Below are 14,386 nucleotides of genomic sequence, written 5' to 3'. Positions count from 1 at the left end.
AACTGTGCCTTAGAAAAGAGAAATGAATACAAATATGACATAGCACACATGTTGTTACTTGTCTGCAATTGCACTTATTAACATTGCAGTCACACAGGCTCCACTCAGCCTCTCAGAGTCCCACCACCCTAGCTGCTTTCTGGGGAAGCTATATGAAATCAGCCCACCCAGTGCAAATCTTGCCCAGAGACTTAGTCAAGCCACCTTTTTCTGACACTTGGTCCTGTGTACCTGTTTCACACCTGCTGCCTGTAAAGCCAGGGGGACATTTACAAACGTACGAGTTCAAAGCATCCACACAGGTGGCTTGGTTTAAGCAGGGACTGGAGGCACATTCATTGATGTTCACTTCACAGTTTAGTCCTGTGTACCCTGTCACACACAGACACCTATGGAGGAAAAGAGAAGCACACTTCAAAGGTGGCCACTGTCACAACAAAGAATCCTGGCCAGGAGGCCAGGTCTGCCAATGGGAATTGCATATATTGAAAAAAAAATCAACAGAAGAGATACTACAGAATGAATGGAGTTTTATTTCAGTTGTTCCTTTATGTATGCTTGAATTCTATTAGCTGCATAATATTTCTTCTCGATAGGAACAATACAATATTTAAACACAGGGTCTGAGTTTCTTCATATGAAACTGGGAGAGGCAACCATTGCATTCCTGTGAGTGAAGCATGCCTTCTAGAGTCCACAGAATTACAGACAAGAGGTACTTGACTTTTCAGGCAGATATGCTTGCACAGAAGGAAACCCAAGGAAGCAGGAAGGCATCAAAACATCTGGTACTTGGAAAACCAAGGTGTTCGAAAGGCACCAAAACTTCTGGGGCTTTGGGGAGGAAAAGAGTTATTAAACCCAGACAGTAACAGCTGGTCCATCTCTCTACAGTGATCTCTGATATGACACTGCTATTGGTATTTGTAACTTCTGATCTGAGTTCAGATGCTCTAAAGCACAAAAATAAACATTTGGAAGATTACATCAGTGTTTGTATTTTAATATCTATATTCTCAATATGTACAGCTATCCCCGTCTTCAAGGCTATAAAAATGTAGTATTATCAGGTCCATAACTGATTATCACCTGTTCTTCTATTGGAAAGCAAGCCCCTGAAGTTTGGGAAAGTGGATTTCTTTTGGAAAACCAGTGTTAAAACCATGCAGTCCTACCATGCTCACACTTCAAACTCTGCATATTTTCTTTGCTGTCTACCTTGGAATTTTTTAAGAGTGAGGACACTAGGATTTATTTTCTTGCCTTTTAAAATCTCCTTTAGTGTGCATAAGGGGCCCATTTATATTTCATCAGCATGCCAAATGCCTTGCCGAAATCTACGCAAGCTGAAGCACCACAACATATCTGACTTTGCACATTGTGTTACATCAATCATCTGTTTTTCACCTGAAGCTGTTGATACCATCTCTGCACATAGCTCCATTCCTACAGGGTCTGCTGAGACACTCATCGATGTTTTTTTCACACAAGACACCAGTAAAACCTGGGAGGCACTTGCAGGAGAAACTGCCAACTCGATCTTCACAAACAGCCCTATTAAGACACGGGTTTGAAAGGCATTCATTGACCTCCGTTTCACAGTGGGCACCTGAGAAGAAAAGAACAAAGTCACAGCTCCGCTTTAAATTAACCTAAGAAAGAACATTACCAACCCATCTCTGTTTTTTAAGGATTGTTGCCTTATTCTGGGAAACAGCAAACACCAGAGTAGCCATGCAAGTTTGGGATTTACTCCATTAACTAAGGTTAAGTGGTCTTAGAAGAATTACAGTTGTACAGATTGTTACAATCTTTGCAGTTGTAGAAAACTGTGGGGAATTTAAATGGGTATTGACCATTATGTGAGTAATTTGGGCTGAATCAGGAAATCACTCAAGAAACTGTTCTGAGCAACTAAAAGCTGTTACAAAAGGCACTTAGCCAGAACCTTAACTCTAAAGAGAAACATGAAAGCCAGAAACACATGATGCTGTGAAAGAGGCTCTATGTTACAAGTTCCCAAGAACAAAGAAACTGCATCTGATTTTATAGTGGAGGTCTTTGGCAACATGATAATCAGCAGATACGTCTAGTTGTTACAGAAATCTGTGAAAGCAGTAGAAAGCTGAGTATGGGGATGGGGAGTAGTTTTAAAATAGACCCTGTTGTCTACTGTTATAATATTTTTCCTTTTTAAATAAAATAAAAAAAAACAATTCACACCCATATGAATGTCCTTATTTTCTCCTCAACATGACACAGTAAGTTCATGGCAAAATTAGGAATAGAAGACTGATCACTTATTAAATCCTTCTGAAGCCACACTTACACTACAAGGACTCAGAGAGATTACACGGACCTAGGGAATCTAGTATATCAACATATAATATATGTAATATATAGCAATGAGATTGAAATACTTTGGACAGGGTAGGAAGACATCTTTTTTGGTCAGAAGGAGTGAAGTCTGACTAAAATAGAAAAAGATGTACCTGCGAACCCTTTTGGACAAGTGCAGCGGTAACCGTTCTTGCCATCAACGCAGTGGGCTCCATTCAAACACGGACTGGAGCTACATTCATTTATGTCTTCCTCACACAAGAGACCTTCAAACAGCAAGAGTTACAAGGCATGATTCAAGACATAGTCAAGGTCTGCATGCTGCAGTGACTGAATGTGGAAGAGAGAACAGCACTGTACTGCTTGCATAGCAAAAGGCTACTGAGATCAGGTGATAAAATTTCATGTTTGACTGCACTACTGCAAACATCTACAGAGATCATCTGTGTTACTTAGATGCCAGGATGGAAAAGATGCAAAGTCCATGGTTTGTCTTTATAAAGTTTAAAAAATATCCAGCAAGTGTTGCTGTCGATAAACGTATAGCCATAAACAAGAAAAATGAGGGAGACCATTTCTGGTGCAAAATACCAGGCCTGTTTTTTTCATCACAAAAAATTATCTCCTCAATATTTAGAAATTAGGCGCTGTTTTGGCAAAGTACTCAAGCATGTCAGTTTTCCCAAAGATTTCAATACCTTCAACATGCACACAGGTGGAAGTTAGAAAGACTGAGAAAAAAGATATGAAAAAGCCCACTCACTTACTCATAGGGTGGCAGTAAAGCAACTGCATAAATGCTTTGTCTGGTCAGGCCATATTCAGTCTCACAAACATTTTCCCTGTGAGTATTTACTCATTCCCTAAACTTCATTCCATTTTTTTCAGACCAGAAATGTCACAAAACAGAAGCATACATGTACACACACACACACACACAGACTGTCCTTGAATGCTCATCCTTTTATTTCAAAACCTATTCGCATACAGTTGAACCTTACTCTAACCTGTAGATCAGAATGCTTTCTTGTTATAATTCCACGGATATAGCCCTTGTGTTTTGTGTTATCTACTTGGCACAGAAACAATGCCTGTCTGAAGAAGAGCTATGAAGTGAAACAAATTACCTGAATAGCCTGGTTGACAATGGCAAACAAAGGTCCCAATGCCATCTTTACACATGCCATTGTTGTGACAAGGAGATGATTTACATTCATCAACTTCTGTTTCACATTTCAAGCCTAGAATGCAAAATAAAGGACTGAGAACAGGGAGACAAAATTTGAAATTGTTCAGAAACATAGAATTCATAAATTGCTACAGGTAGGTTTCTAGGGTAGATTTAGATTAGATATTGGGTAGATTTAGATTAGATATTAGGAAGAAATTCTTTACCGTGAGGGTGGTGAGACACTGGCACAGGTTGCCCAGACAAGCTGTGGCTGCCACCTCCCTGGCAGTGTTCAAGGCCAGGTTGGATGAGGCTTTGAGCAACCTGGTCTAGTGGAAAGGTGTCCCTGCCCATGGCAGGGGGGTTGGAACTAGATGACCTTTAAGGTCCCTTCCAACCCAAACCATTCTGTGATTCTACGATTCGAAGTCACGACTACTCAGTGTAGGAAAACATGACTGATTAATTGCGTACATTACCAGGCATTCAGGTGTATTATTGTTTCTTTAGATTGTGTTTTAACATAGACCTGAGACAAAACACTATTAGAAAAGTATGATGCACACCGGGCAACGGACTGATCAGTTCTAGATAGTGGCACTTAATACCCACCACAAGTAACAGAGACTACTCCTTGATAATAGCTGAACAATAAGTCATCTGTTTGTTTTGAAGCAACCAGGAAGCTAACAGTGAAGCAGAATACAGGCAGATCTTGTGGAATTAGAGTGCAAATTTCCAGCTTTTGCTAATCATAATATTGCCAAGTGACAGGATTTTCAAATCCACTAACTTCACTAAAAGAAACCCCATGCAAAATCCTTTTCTCCCAAACACAACATAATTCAGCAAGAACATGAGGAACTACTTTTTTTCCTAATACTTATGTATGGTAAATCTGTGATGGATATTCCAATTAGTTAGGCTATACTCTTGCACTGAAATGTCTTGCTCCTTTACGCTTGCTCACGTTAAGGGCATGGAAACATGTTAGCTCCTCCACCTGCTTCTCAATTTTTTACCTGTATATCCAAGTGGGCATATGCAAATATATCCACTTCCCAATTGTTTGCATGTCCCATTGTTGTGGCATGGTTTGAGGAAACACTCATGAAAGACCTGCCAGAGGCAAGAATGATACAATTACAGTAGTAAAGGTGGAAATACAGGTGGAACAAAATATTCTAATTTTAAACTGCACACCCTATAGTCACTTTGGAAAGCTGGAAAAAAAAAGTCACTGGTATTCACTTCTAGCTCTCCCTCTTTGTCTCCTCAGCATATCAACCATTCTTTTTTTCTAGAGAAAAATACCAGAAATCTGAATTATTATTTTTAAATGACCTTTTACTAAGCAAAATGTGATCTTTGCAGTTGTTTCGTCAGAACTTTCTTAGTGGTGATTCACAGGTGACATTTTATATTATGCTATCTTTTATATGAGAGTTCTCCACTTTGCATCCTTTTACACTGGCTAATCACTTCCTGCTACTGTTCACCAGATGAACTGGTGGGGAACTTCACTGTGTGGTGTTATTGCTTCTAACACAGGAAACTGAATTCAGCAAAGCCCTTGAGTAAATGATCAACGAAAACCATTGGAGATCAGTTTGTCACTTGTCTGTATGTTATAGAACGGTTCAGGACAAATTTATCATCAGTCAACGTTGCTCCAGTTTACACAATATCCTAACTTTAGACTCAAACAAAGCAGTCTTGTCAGAGTTACAGACTCAGAGGGAGATGGTGGGGGTAAGGGGCCATCTCTGGCAAACATTGTCACTGGAGTAGTTTCTATCACATGAGGACTTGCCTGTATCTCAAAGGGGGTATTCAGAGCAGAAGGGAGCTCTGCTTGCCTCCTCTCAAGTGTATCTATGTTGCAATAAGTAAAATAAAGATTTTACAACTGGGACTTAGATGCCTGGTAGCATTTTCTGGAATTCAGCATATGGAAGACATCAGATGACTGAGTGTGGTCAATCTACTTTTTTATAGATTGGCTGAACCTCCTCCATGGAGTTTATATTTCTTTTATAATTGTGATAAATATTTCATACATCTGGTGAAGGCTTCAAGTCCAGAATTTAAGATTGCCAATAGCTGATGCAGCCTCCTTTGTTCAGCGAAAGTGCTTCTACGATTACGACGAGAGTTTGAGTGTTCCTGTCACGACCATCGCTCTCATCTCTTCAGGAAATACAGTCAGCATAACAATTACATTTAAAAAGGCCTTAGAGTGCCTTATGCAGCAGTAAATGGCTTTCTTTCATTTGAGATAACATTGGAAAATATATCTTGTCCTTGCCTGACTGCTGACTTTGTACTGCTTGCTGATATTTTCTGGAGAAGCTGGTACCATCATTACACTTTCCTCAGCTGCTGAAAAAGTAGAACCAAAACCTAAAGAGGAAAGATGAAAGTGCTGTTAATAATACTGTATGGCAAGGTCCCTCCCTATTCCATGAGGGCAAAATAATTGCATGTTAGTAATGTATCCAAAGATATGCTGAAAAGAGCGAATTTGTAGGAATAAACCCCAAGCTTTAGAGTAACCACATAGTGTTTTACATGTATTTTACACATATAAGTATTTGTAAGCAGATACATTTCTAAAACACAGATATGTGTGTGTACATATAAAATATATTTTATGTGTTTTAAAACACACACACATACATGCATATACATATTTGTATATATATTTGTGTACATATATAACTCTTTCTATAGTGTATATACCCAGCATACATACACAATGTGTGTGTGTGTATATATATGTATACGCACTCTGTATATGTATACTCTGTTATTAAGCCTCGGTATGTGTCACACAGTCACTCCTTCTACATAACACAGAGGCAACACCAGTATGCAAAACCAGCTGTGAACGACACTGGTTGAAATGGAGGTCTACATCTGTTAGAAGAGTAAGTGGAATGTTTTCTGTTAAGACTACTGCTGGCCATCCTTTAGACGTTCCCTTTATTCACTTTCTCCAGCAGACTTACTTGAACAATCTGTGATGGATCTGGCACCAGTGACAGTTGTTGTTCCATAAAAGGGACAAGACAAACAGTAGGACTTTCCCGGGTCTGGTTGATAGTAGTCTCTGGGACAAGGGTGGCAAGGTGTCAAACCTGTACGAGAGAACTCGCCTGCAAGACATGGTACTGCAAGAACAAAAGGACATTTTTTTGAGTGATCACTTGCACCCCCACTCTACCTCCCCCCACCTCTTCCCGGTCATTTTTTCTCCTCCCCTCACAGCTCCTCCTCAGACTTGAAGGAATAGGGTGGAACCTGCCAGGAATTCACAACTCTGGGAGATGCTTATTTAAGTTGTGCTGTTAGGTGATATGTGGTTCTCAAAGGACTATGGAAGTATTTGGGAAATATTTCTATCTATTCCTTTTCCTGCTCTGGGGACAGCTTTCAAATACCACTTCCTTTTCCTTTTATCTTTCACACCTGTTGTTTTGTTTTTTTCCTTCAAGAAGGAGTAAGGACAAAAGACAAGTCTTTTTCGTACCACTAATCCCTGCAGACTATTTCCGCTGGGAATCCTTCTGGCAAAGCTTCCCAAAGATAGTTGAGGACAATTTCTTGAAAAAAGTCATGGAACAAGCTGTGTTAAAATTCAGTATTTTTGTATGGAAGATGTGGAAGCTGTTCCGGAAATAAGAGCGACAAACATCCTGTCATTCCCTTTCTCTTCTGTAATGAAAAGGGTTTTATTTTCATGTTGGTACCCATCACATATCTCATTTCATTAATCTTTAGATAAGAATCCATCTTGGAAATCAGAAGGAGGGCATTTGAAATCATCAGGATATCAGGAAATGACCTGTCATTTTGCTCGGAGATGCTGCTTCATCTACGATTAACCAGACGCAGAACTCATTCTCAGGGGAGATGAATTGGATTACACTAGCTGATGTTTAAACAACATTTAGAAATTTTTAGAATGTAATTTAAAAAATTTCATAGCCCCTTTTGTTACAAACCTCCACAAGCTGAGACATCCACTGCACCTCTTTTTACCGTTGATGTATTTTCCGGGCAAGAGATGCAATTCCTGGATCCAAATGCTGGCTGATACGTGCCAAATGGACACGTTTCACAGGTCTCAAGACCATTAGATGAGTATGTTCCCTGCTTGCACTGAGCTATAAGGCAGAAGAATTCATAAAGATTAAGCAATATCCAACAGGAAACACGGCTCCTAACCTCTGGAAATAATGCTGAAATCATAATACATGTCACAGGGACTTTTATTTCTAGAGTTTACTCTACTGTGAAGGACTTAACGGGTACAAAGATCAAAAAAAAGGAATTGTGGTAAGTTACTGATAGTGCATTTGTGAATTATTAACCAGTTAATTCTCTTCCAATCAGCTTCACAGATGATTTATTGCAACTCAGTTACTAATTTTTAATCAACAAAATTAATGATAAAGACAATAAACAGGAAACAAGACTAGCAACTCCTTTTTCTGAACAAGCCACAGAGAGTGGTTCTGAGGTGCTCAGTGACAGAGCACTGTAGTGTAGGATGCAGACACTTCGCCTTTGAGCATGGTAGGAGGGAGACGGGCTGGCAAGGACAAGAATGGCATTATTTTAAGAGTATTAGTCCCTGCAAAATGGGCTCACAATCTCACAGAATGAAGACAGAAATGAAAAAAAGCTTCAAAGGATAGCTCTTCTTAAAACATCTGCCCAGGTATCCTGCATGCCACAGCAGGGGCGAAAACCTGGATTTTTCTCTTTACGTATACAGCAAGGGGCAGTTAGGTCTGCTCCTCATTTCACAGGCTAACTTCATTCCAATATTCCCACAATAGGGACCAGAAGGATGCCACCAGGCATTCAGAAGTGGCTGTCTTGAAGAAGACAAAGTTCTCACCTCTGCATTCAGAGATGCTCCTAGAGTGTAGATACTCAGTATAGCTACCAGATGGACAACTTTTGCATTCCAGCTGGCCTTCCTCATCTTGGTAGGATCCAGTCCAGCAGCTTTCACAGGTATGATGCTCCAAGGAGTAATAGGTACCCAAAGGGCAGTTGACTGTAACGTTGGAAACAGAAGGTTCCCCTCAGAATGCACAATCATACATACTTGTCTTGCCTTTGGACTTGCCATTTAGTCAAACCCTGTTTATGTGAAATGTGACTCTGTTCTTCAGCAAACAGGGTGTCTCTCTGGAACACTGCGAGGATCTCACTACGCACATGAAATGGAATCCAATTCCCTATCTTAGATACACATCACCCACAAGACTAACAGGGTTAAAATATTGCATACCAAGCACTGTTTTGCTGTGTATCACCAAGTGTAGATATGCCTGATTTCCCCATGGGAGTGTAATCCTGGGTACAAAAGCGTCCTTTTTCCACAGGCCTTAGTTAGGAACATAAACATCCTCTGGAAGTCAAACTGTGCAAAGCATTTTTGCAGTTTATTGTTCTGGGAGACCACAAGCACTGGACTGTGTCAAACCATGACCCTCTGCAAACATCCTCTAAAACCTTGCTTTTCAAAAGGATTCTACACACATGTAAGGAGCAAGTCATCTGGCTTACCACACATTCTCTCCCTCAGCACAGAACCAGGCCTGCAGAAAAGAAAGGCCTTCTCGGTCTCCAGTGAGTTGCTGTCAGCTACAATGAGTTCGGATGCAAATTGAAAAGAATACATGGGTTCCTTATTGAGAGTCCTATTCAGCCTGTTTGTGATTGTCTCCAGGGTTTTAAGGAGCCGTCGCTGGTTTTCCAGTTCCAATGTATCATTCCTTTCATCAGGCAGTGGCACGCTAGCTGGGATATAAACAGAAAACACAAAAAGCATACAGATTTTACAGTCAGCACTTCCAGTCTACTCTGGAGTATATCAAGAGTGCAACATTCAAGCTTGCCAGTGGAAAGTGGAAAGCAGGTCATGTGCACAATGCTCTCCATGAACATGAGGTGGTGATCTTTCCCCCAAGTAGAAAGTCTGTGATGAAATGGGGCTATGAATGTCTCCAGAAAACTGTCATCTGCATCTCCAGCAGGCTTTGTGAAATGAAGGCTAAGTTTTACTGAACGTATTAGAAACACATTTTTTAAGAAGAAGGAAGACGAGAAGGACGATATTTTGACTTCTCTCACCCGTGATGTTAAATATTAACTTGATTTTGTGGTCAGTCATTGGGACATTCAGCTTATGCCTTTTGACTCGAGCAGGTGCTGCCTTCACAGAGGCAGAGAGATGCTTGGATAAGTCTTCTTCTTGCGCTGCATCAACAAAATCATCATAGGAATAATCCAGCTGGTTTGCTGCCCCCCAGCCAGCAGGTCCTGTGAGGCATTAAGAAAGAACAAAAAGAGACGCAACATCATATGGAAAATAAGTGTCTGCACTTACTTCTAAAATACATCCCCAACAGAACGGGGTCTGTTTGAAGCTCCAGATGACGCGTGCTGGCTTTGCCTCTGCACAACTGCCTATTGTACCAGCACGATGACTAAAGAAAGAGGAAAAATCAGTCTCACTCCTAACTGGTATCCGAGCGATCCTGACTCTCGTGCAGTTAGCCAAAGCCTTAAAGAAATACTGCTATAAAAATTACAGGTTGCAATACTTCTCTTCCCCTGCCTTGCAAGGATCCTCACTGATAGCGACATCTTCTTAAACAATTCCATATTGCTCTCTCTTCCTTTTCCTGCTCAATTACAGACAGCACGGCCTATGCCACATGTCTCCCTTGCATCTTCTTCTCACAACTCCTGAATAGTTCTACCATCGCTGGCCCTCTCAGAAAAGTCTGGTAGCATTACCATATGTGTTTATTCCCCCCAGACAGGCATTTGCTGTTACACATAGTGAGTCAAATTCATCCCCTGTATAACGTCCTTCACCTATAACATGCTTTGAACCAGAAACAATTACACAATTGTTTCTGTACATAATCTGCCTTTTCATAATGACTAAATCTAAGGATGCACAGTCTATTTCATTGATCTAGCTCCTTTTTTTAAAAAAAAAAGATATAAAAAAATTCTGCCAATTACTTGTTAGTAGTCACCTAGATTATGCTTAATTTACAGTGGAAACTAGGATAAGTTAACCCCAACAGCTTTGCAGTTAATACTGTGTGAGTATTCCACAACTAATTTTCCAAACTGCTGTCTTTTATGACCTGAGGAGAGTTCTCCTCTCCTACCTCCCCAGTGTAAAAACATGAGAAACTCCAGAAAAATAGCAACAAGGTTATTCTGATAAAAGGTTGATCTGAACCAGAAGAGAATAGGACCCTACATCCCATGTCCTCAACACTGTTTCCTCCAAGTGCCTCTACAAGTTAGCTCCAGCTGTCATCAATATTCATCCTTACCCTGATGACAACTGCAAACTGAACACCCAGCCCCACACACATCTGATGACAAACAAATGTGCTCTCAAACTCAGTGAAGCACGTCTAAAAGGTGAGAGGAAGCAGGATGCTCTATCAATCAAGTAACTCCACTATAAACCTATAAAAGAGCCACAGTCCTATGACAGAGTACGTACTCTGACGTCGATCTGCCAAAATGTCTCCTGCTAAGATAGGTAATGTAAGTTATATGTTTTTAGCCTTTCTGCTCTGAGCGTCCCCATGGGACTCAGAAATGCCAAGGACAACAGCAGTAGGACATGGACCCTAACCTGTTTGAAAATGGACTGCAAATGACAACTTGGCATAAAGCAAAGTGGGAGCAATCACTAGGACTGTCACAGCTTTCACTCTGATATAGCTACAATTGTCCTGCAAAATCTGCCCTTGCATGCAGGAAGTCATTTTACAGTTAATGGGCAAACTCAAGCTTGTATAGCTTTACACTGTGAGGGTTCTGTGCTGATCTGAACCATCATCAAGGACACTCATTTTCTTAACAATCTCCAGAACGATTTATTGTACTTTTTCAGCACTTTGGTTTGAAATTTTATGTTTTTGAAAAGTTGTGTTCTTCCAGGCTAGCCAAGCAGATTTGTAGGACTCCGTGTGTGCGTGCTTTCTTTCCCCTCCCCATCATGAGGCACCTCAGTAAACTTTTCCTCTGCACTATATAGGAAGCAGTATCAAAACCAGACAGCAAGCAGTTCCATAATATTGTTATAAAACCTATTATGTAACCGCTTACTATCTTAAGAATTCTACAGTTATTTTTAAAAACTATCTCACACAACACACCGCGTACTTCAGAACAAAAGGAATTATGCTGCGTTAAACCTGGATGGCTAAGAATCTATGCAATCAATAATTACCAATGGCAAATCCATTTTCATAATCGTAATTATATTCCAAGCAATGTTTCTGTGTCTGATCTTCCAGTCTGCAGTCAATATCATCAACATCATTACAGAATGATGGGACCTTCCAACACAAAGAAGAACAACATTAAAAAATAAAACCACATAGCCCCCTCCCCCAACTTATAAAAACTAATTTCAATGTAAAGCACTGGTCCTGCCAGTGACACGAGATTTCCCCTTTCATGTCTCTTATGACCCTGGCAAGGTCTGCTCAAAGAAGTATGTTCTATTGATACAGCTGGGAAATACGAGGGCAACTTGTAGGCACACCACCTCTTTGTTACAGAAGATCTGTTTTATAAGAGAAGATGTCCATTCAGTTAACCACTCTTGCGTGTGAAATCCCAAAATACAGAAATAAGTTCAGGCTTGTTTCTCCCTGCTGAAGATGACAAGACAGCTCACAGATTCGAAAAACATCTGTGGTTTTCCCAGCCATGTAACTTGTAATTGTCAGGTTTACAACAACGCTGTCACTTTTTTTCTAGCTTTCAAACCTTATTTCTTCATATCCAACTCTCCCTACCCATGGAAAGGGACTCATGAATTCCACCAAGAGACCTCAGAGGACAGTGAAAATCATCCGAGAAGGACAAAAACCACAGAACAGAAAACTCGACAAAAACCTTTCCAGTATTGTTGATTTCTTCTCTCAAAAAAAGCAGTGCAGTAAGAATAGATGAATGCATGATTTTTGATAAAATCTATTTCTTGCTTTTTCCAGAAAGCAGGAAGTTTTCAAGCAAGTTGGGCTCTAGGTCATGTTTTGGAATTGGTTTGCTTTTTCTGTATCAATTTTCATTGGAAAGATGGCTCCTGCTGATTCCTCCTGCCTTTTCAGATCTCTGCTGGAATTCCAAATTCTTTGGAATAGGAATAGGCATATTCAAAACAGCCTTTTTGACTGTTTTTCCAGATTGTTGCATTTTGATGTAATTGCTTGGGTGGGTCACTAAGCATTTTTTCCTTATTATCTTTTCCTTGCTGATAGTAACAGTCTAGGCACTGGAACCTGGTTGCAGCTGTCTATTAGGGGAAAGGAACAGAAATAAAACCAGCCAACTGGAACATGTATATTCATTTGTATTATGTGGATATATGTTATACATATTCCATATAAAATACATATATTTTATAACCACATCCAACTTCTAAGAACAGCACCAAGGTTTGGGGACAATTGACTGGGGTTTTCAAAACTGTACAGGTTCTCTTTGGAAGCCTACTGAAAATCTGCGAGTGCCAGGTTCCTAAGCTACTTGGACACTTCTATGAATTCTGTCCTATATAACTCCACATTGAAGACTGAACTGAATTACACTAAAACGCCAGTGAATCATCTTTATTTTTAAAGGACACTTGCCATCTTCTGGAAAAACACAAATTTAATTTAAGGGTTTCTGTTGTATTTTCCTCGCATGAAATTAGTTAGCTGGGAAAAGTAACAATGAGGCACATTTTTTAAAAAGTACAGAAAAGGAAGGAGTATTTACTAACCTACCATTTTACCAAGCGCACTCTGGAACGCATCAGTAAAGCTATTTAGAAGAGTGTTATCATCGCACCGTGTTGCTTTGTAGAGCATCTCAAAGGACTTGAACCCATGGTTTGCAAAGCGATTTACTGAAAAATGTTGGAGAAATAAATTTTTACTGGTCAGTGCAAGAGTTTCAGAGTTAAAAGCAAGACCACTCAGGCTAAAACTGGAATACACTAAGCTAAGAAGCATGTCTTTAGATAAGCAACCTGAATTCCCAGTGTTGTATACATGAAAATGGATCATGCATATGTCAGCAAATGCAGCTGAATATGACCCTTTGGCAGGCATCAAATTTATTGGGAAAGCTAAGGGAAACTAAAAAAAAGGTCTGTCATTTATCTATTTCAGCATTTTCTTAATGGAAGAAACCTGTGAGCTGTCAACTAAACTCTGTACTTACTTTTTACTGAGAGAGAAGCAATAAGTATTAAAAGTCCTATTACCAGTGCTGCCAGGCTAAATATGAAAAATTCTCATCCAGAATTTAAGCAAATCAAAGTTCCTAAGTGTCCAAGTTAGGGATTTTGAATTGATAGCTCTGAAACATAACTCTCATTTGCTCATAGATGGAACACTGCTCTTGTTTGCTGAAACCAAGAAATCCACTCTGGCGGAAGTGGATGCAACATGGTGCCACGCCTGGCTTCATGTGTAGCTCTAATACATTTATAATTAAAATGTCACCAAAGCTGGGAAATTCCACAGCTGAAGTTTTGCATGTGTCCATCTCAAAGAAAATACATTAATGCTTCTGATTTGGTGACAACTAGGTATGTAAGTACAGCATGCACTGTGCATTTGGATCAATAAGCTGCAAATACTGTCGAAATCCCTACTAAAAAGACACTGTTAGTGTTTGTAAACGAACTGTTTCAAATACCAATTCAAAATAATGACAGACCTTGACTACTTTGCCATCTTCGCTATTTTGTGATTCCCAGGATTCAAATTCACTGCTATTTTTGTGTTTTAGCTTGTGAAATAACACATTTAGGGA

The 14,386-nt window shown here is 39.9% G+C and overlaps 1 protein-coding gene across 1 annotated transcript in view; it reads right to left on the bottom strand.

Moving 5' to 3' along the window:
* The window catches only part of SVEP1 (sushi, von Willebrand factor type A, EGF and pentraxin domain containing 1), a 136,967-nt gene that overhangs the window by 57,644 nt on the left and 64,937 nt on the right, over positions 1-14,386 (bottom strand). Inside the window, exons 13-25 of the mRNA XM_068422904.1 lie at positions 13,351-13,472; positions 11,802-11,910; positions 9,665-9,853; positions 9,098-9,331; positions 8,421-8,582; positions 7,519-7,680; positions 6,523-6,684; positions 5,820-5,914; positions 4,534-4,630; positions 3,468-3,581; positions 2,493-2,606; positions 1,408-1,609; positions 232-389 (exon numbers count right to left, since the gene is read on the bottom strand). Coding sequence (XP_068279005.1) covers positions 232-389; positions 1,408-1,609; positions 2,493-2,606; positions 3,468-3,581; positions 4,534-4,630; positions 5,820-5,914; positions 6,523-6,684; positions 7,519-7,680; positions 8,421-8,582; positions 9,098-9,331; positions 9,665-9,853; positions 11,802-11,910; positions 13,351-13,472 — 1,920 coding nt within the window. The remainder of the gene's footprint in view (positions 1-231; positions 390-1,407; positions 1,610-2,492; positions 2,607-3,467; positions 3,582-4,533; positions 4,631-5,819; positions 5,915-6,522; positions 6,685-7,518; positions 7,681-8,420; positions 8,583-9,097; positions 9,332-9,664; positions 9,854-11,801; positions 11,911-13,350; positions 13,473-14,386) is intronic.

The sequence above is a fragment of the Nyctibius grandis genome, chromosome Z (genome assembly GCF_013368605.1).
Source record: "Nyctibius grandis isolate bNycGra1 chromosome Z, bNycGra1.pri, whole genome shotgun sequence".
Classification (NCBI taxonomy): Eukaryota; Metazoa; Chordata; class Aves; order Nyctibiiformes; family Nyctibiidae; genus Nyctibius; species Nyctibius grandis.
This window is presented reverse-complemented; position numbering and strand designations above follow the sequence as displayed.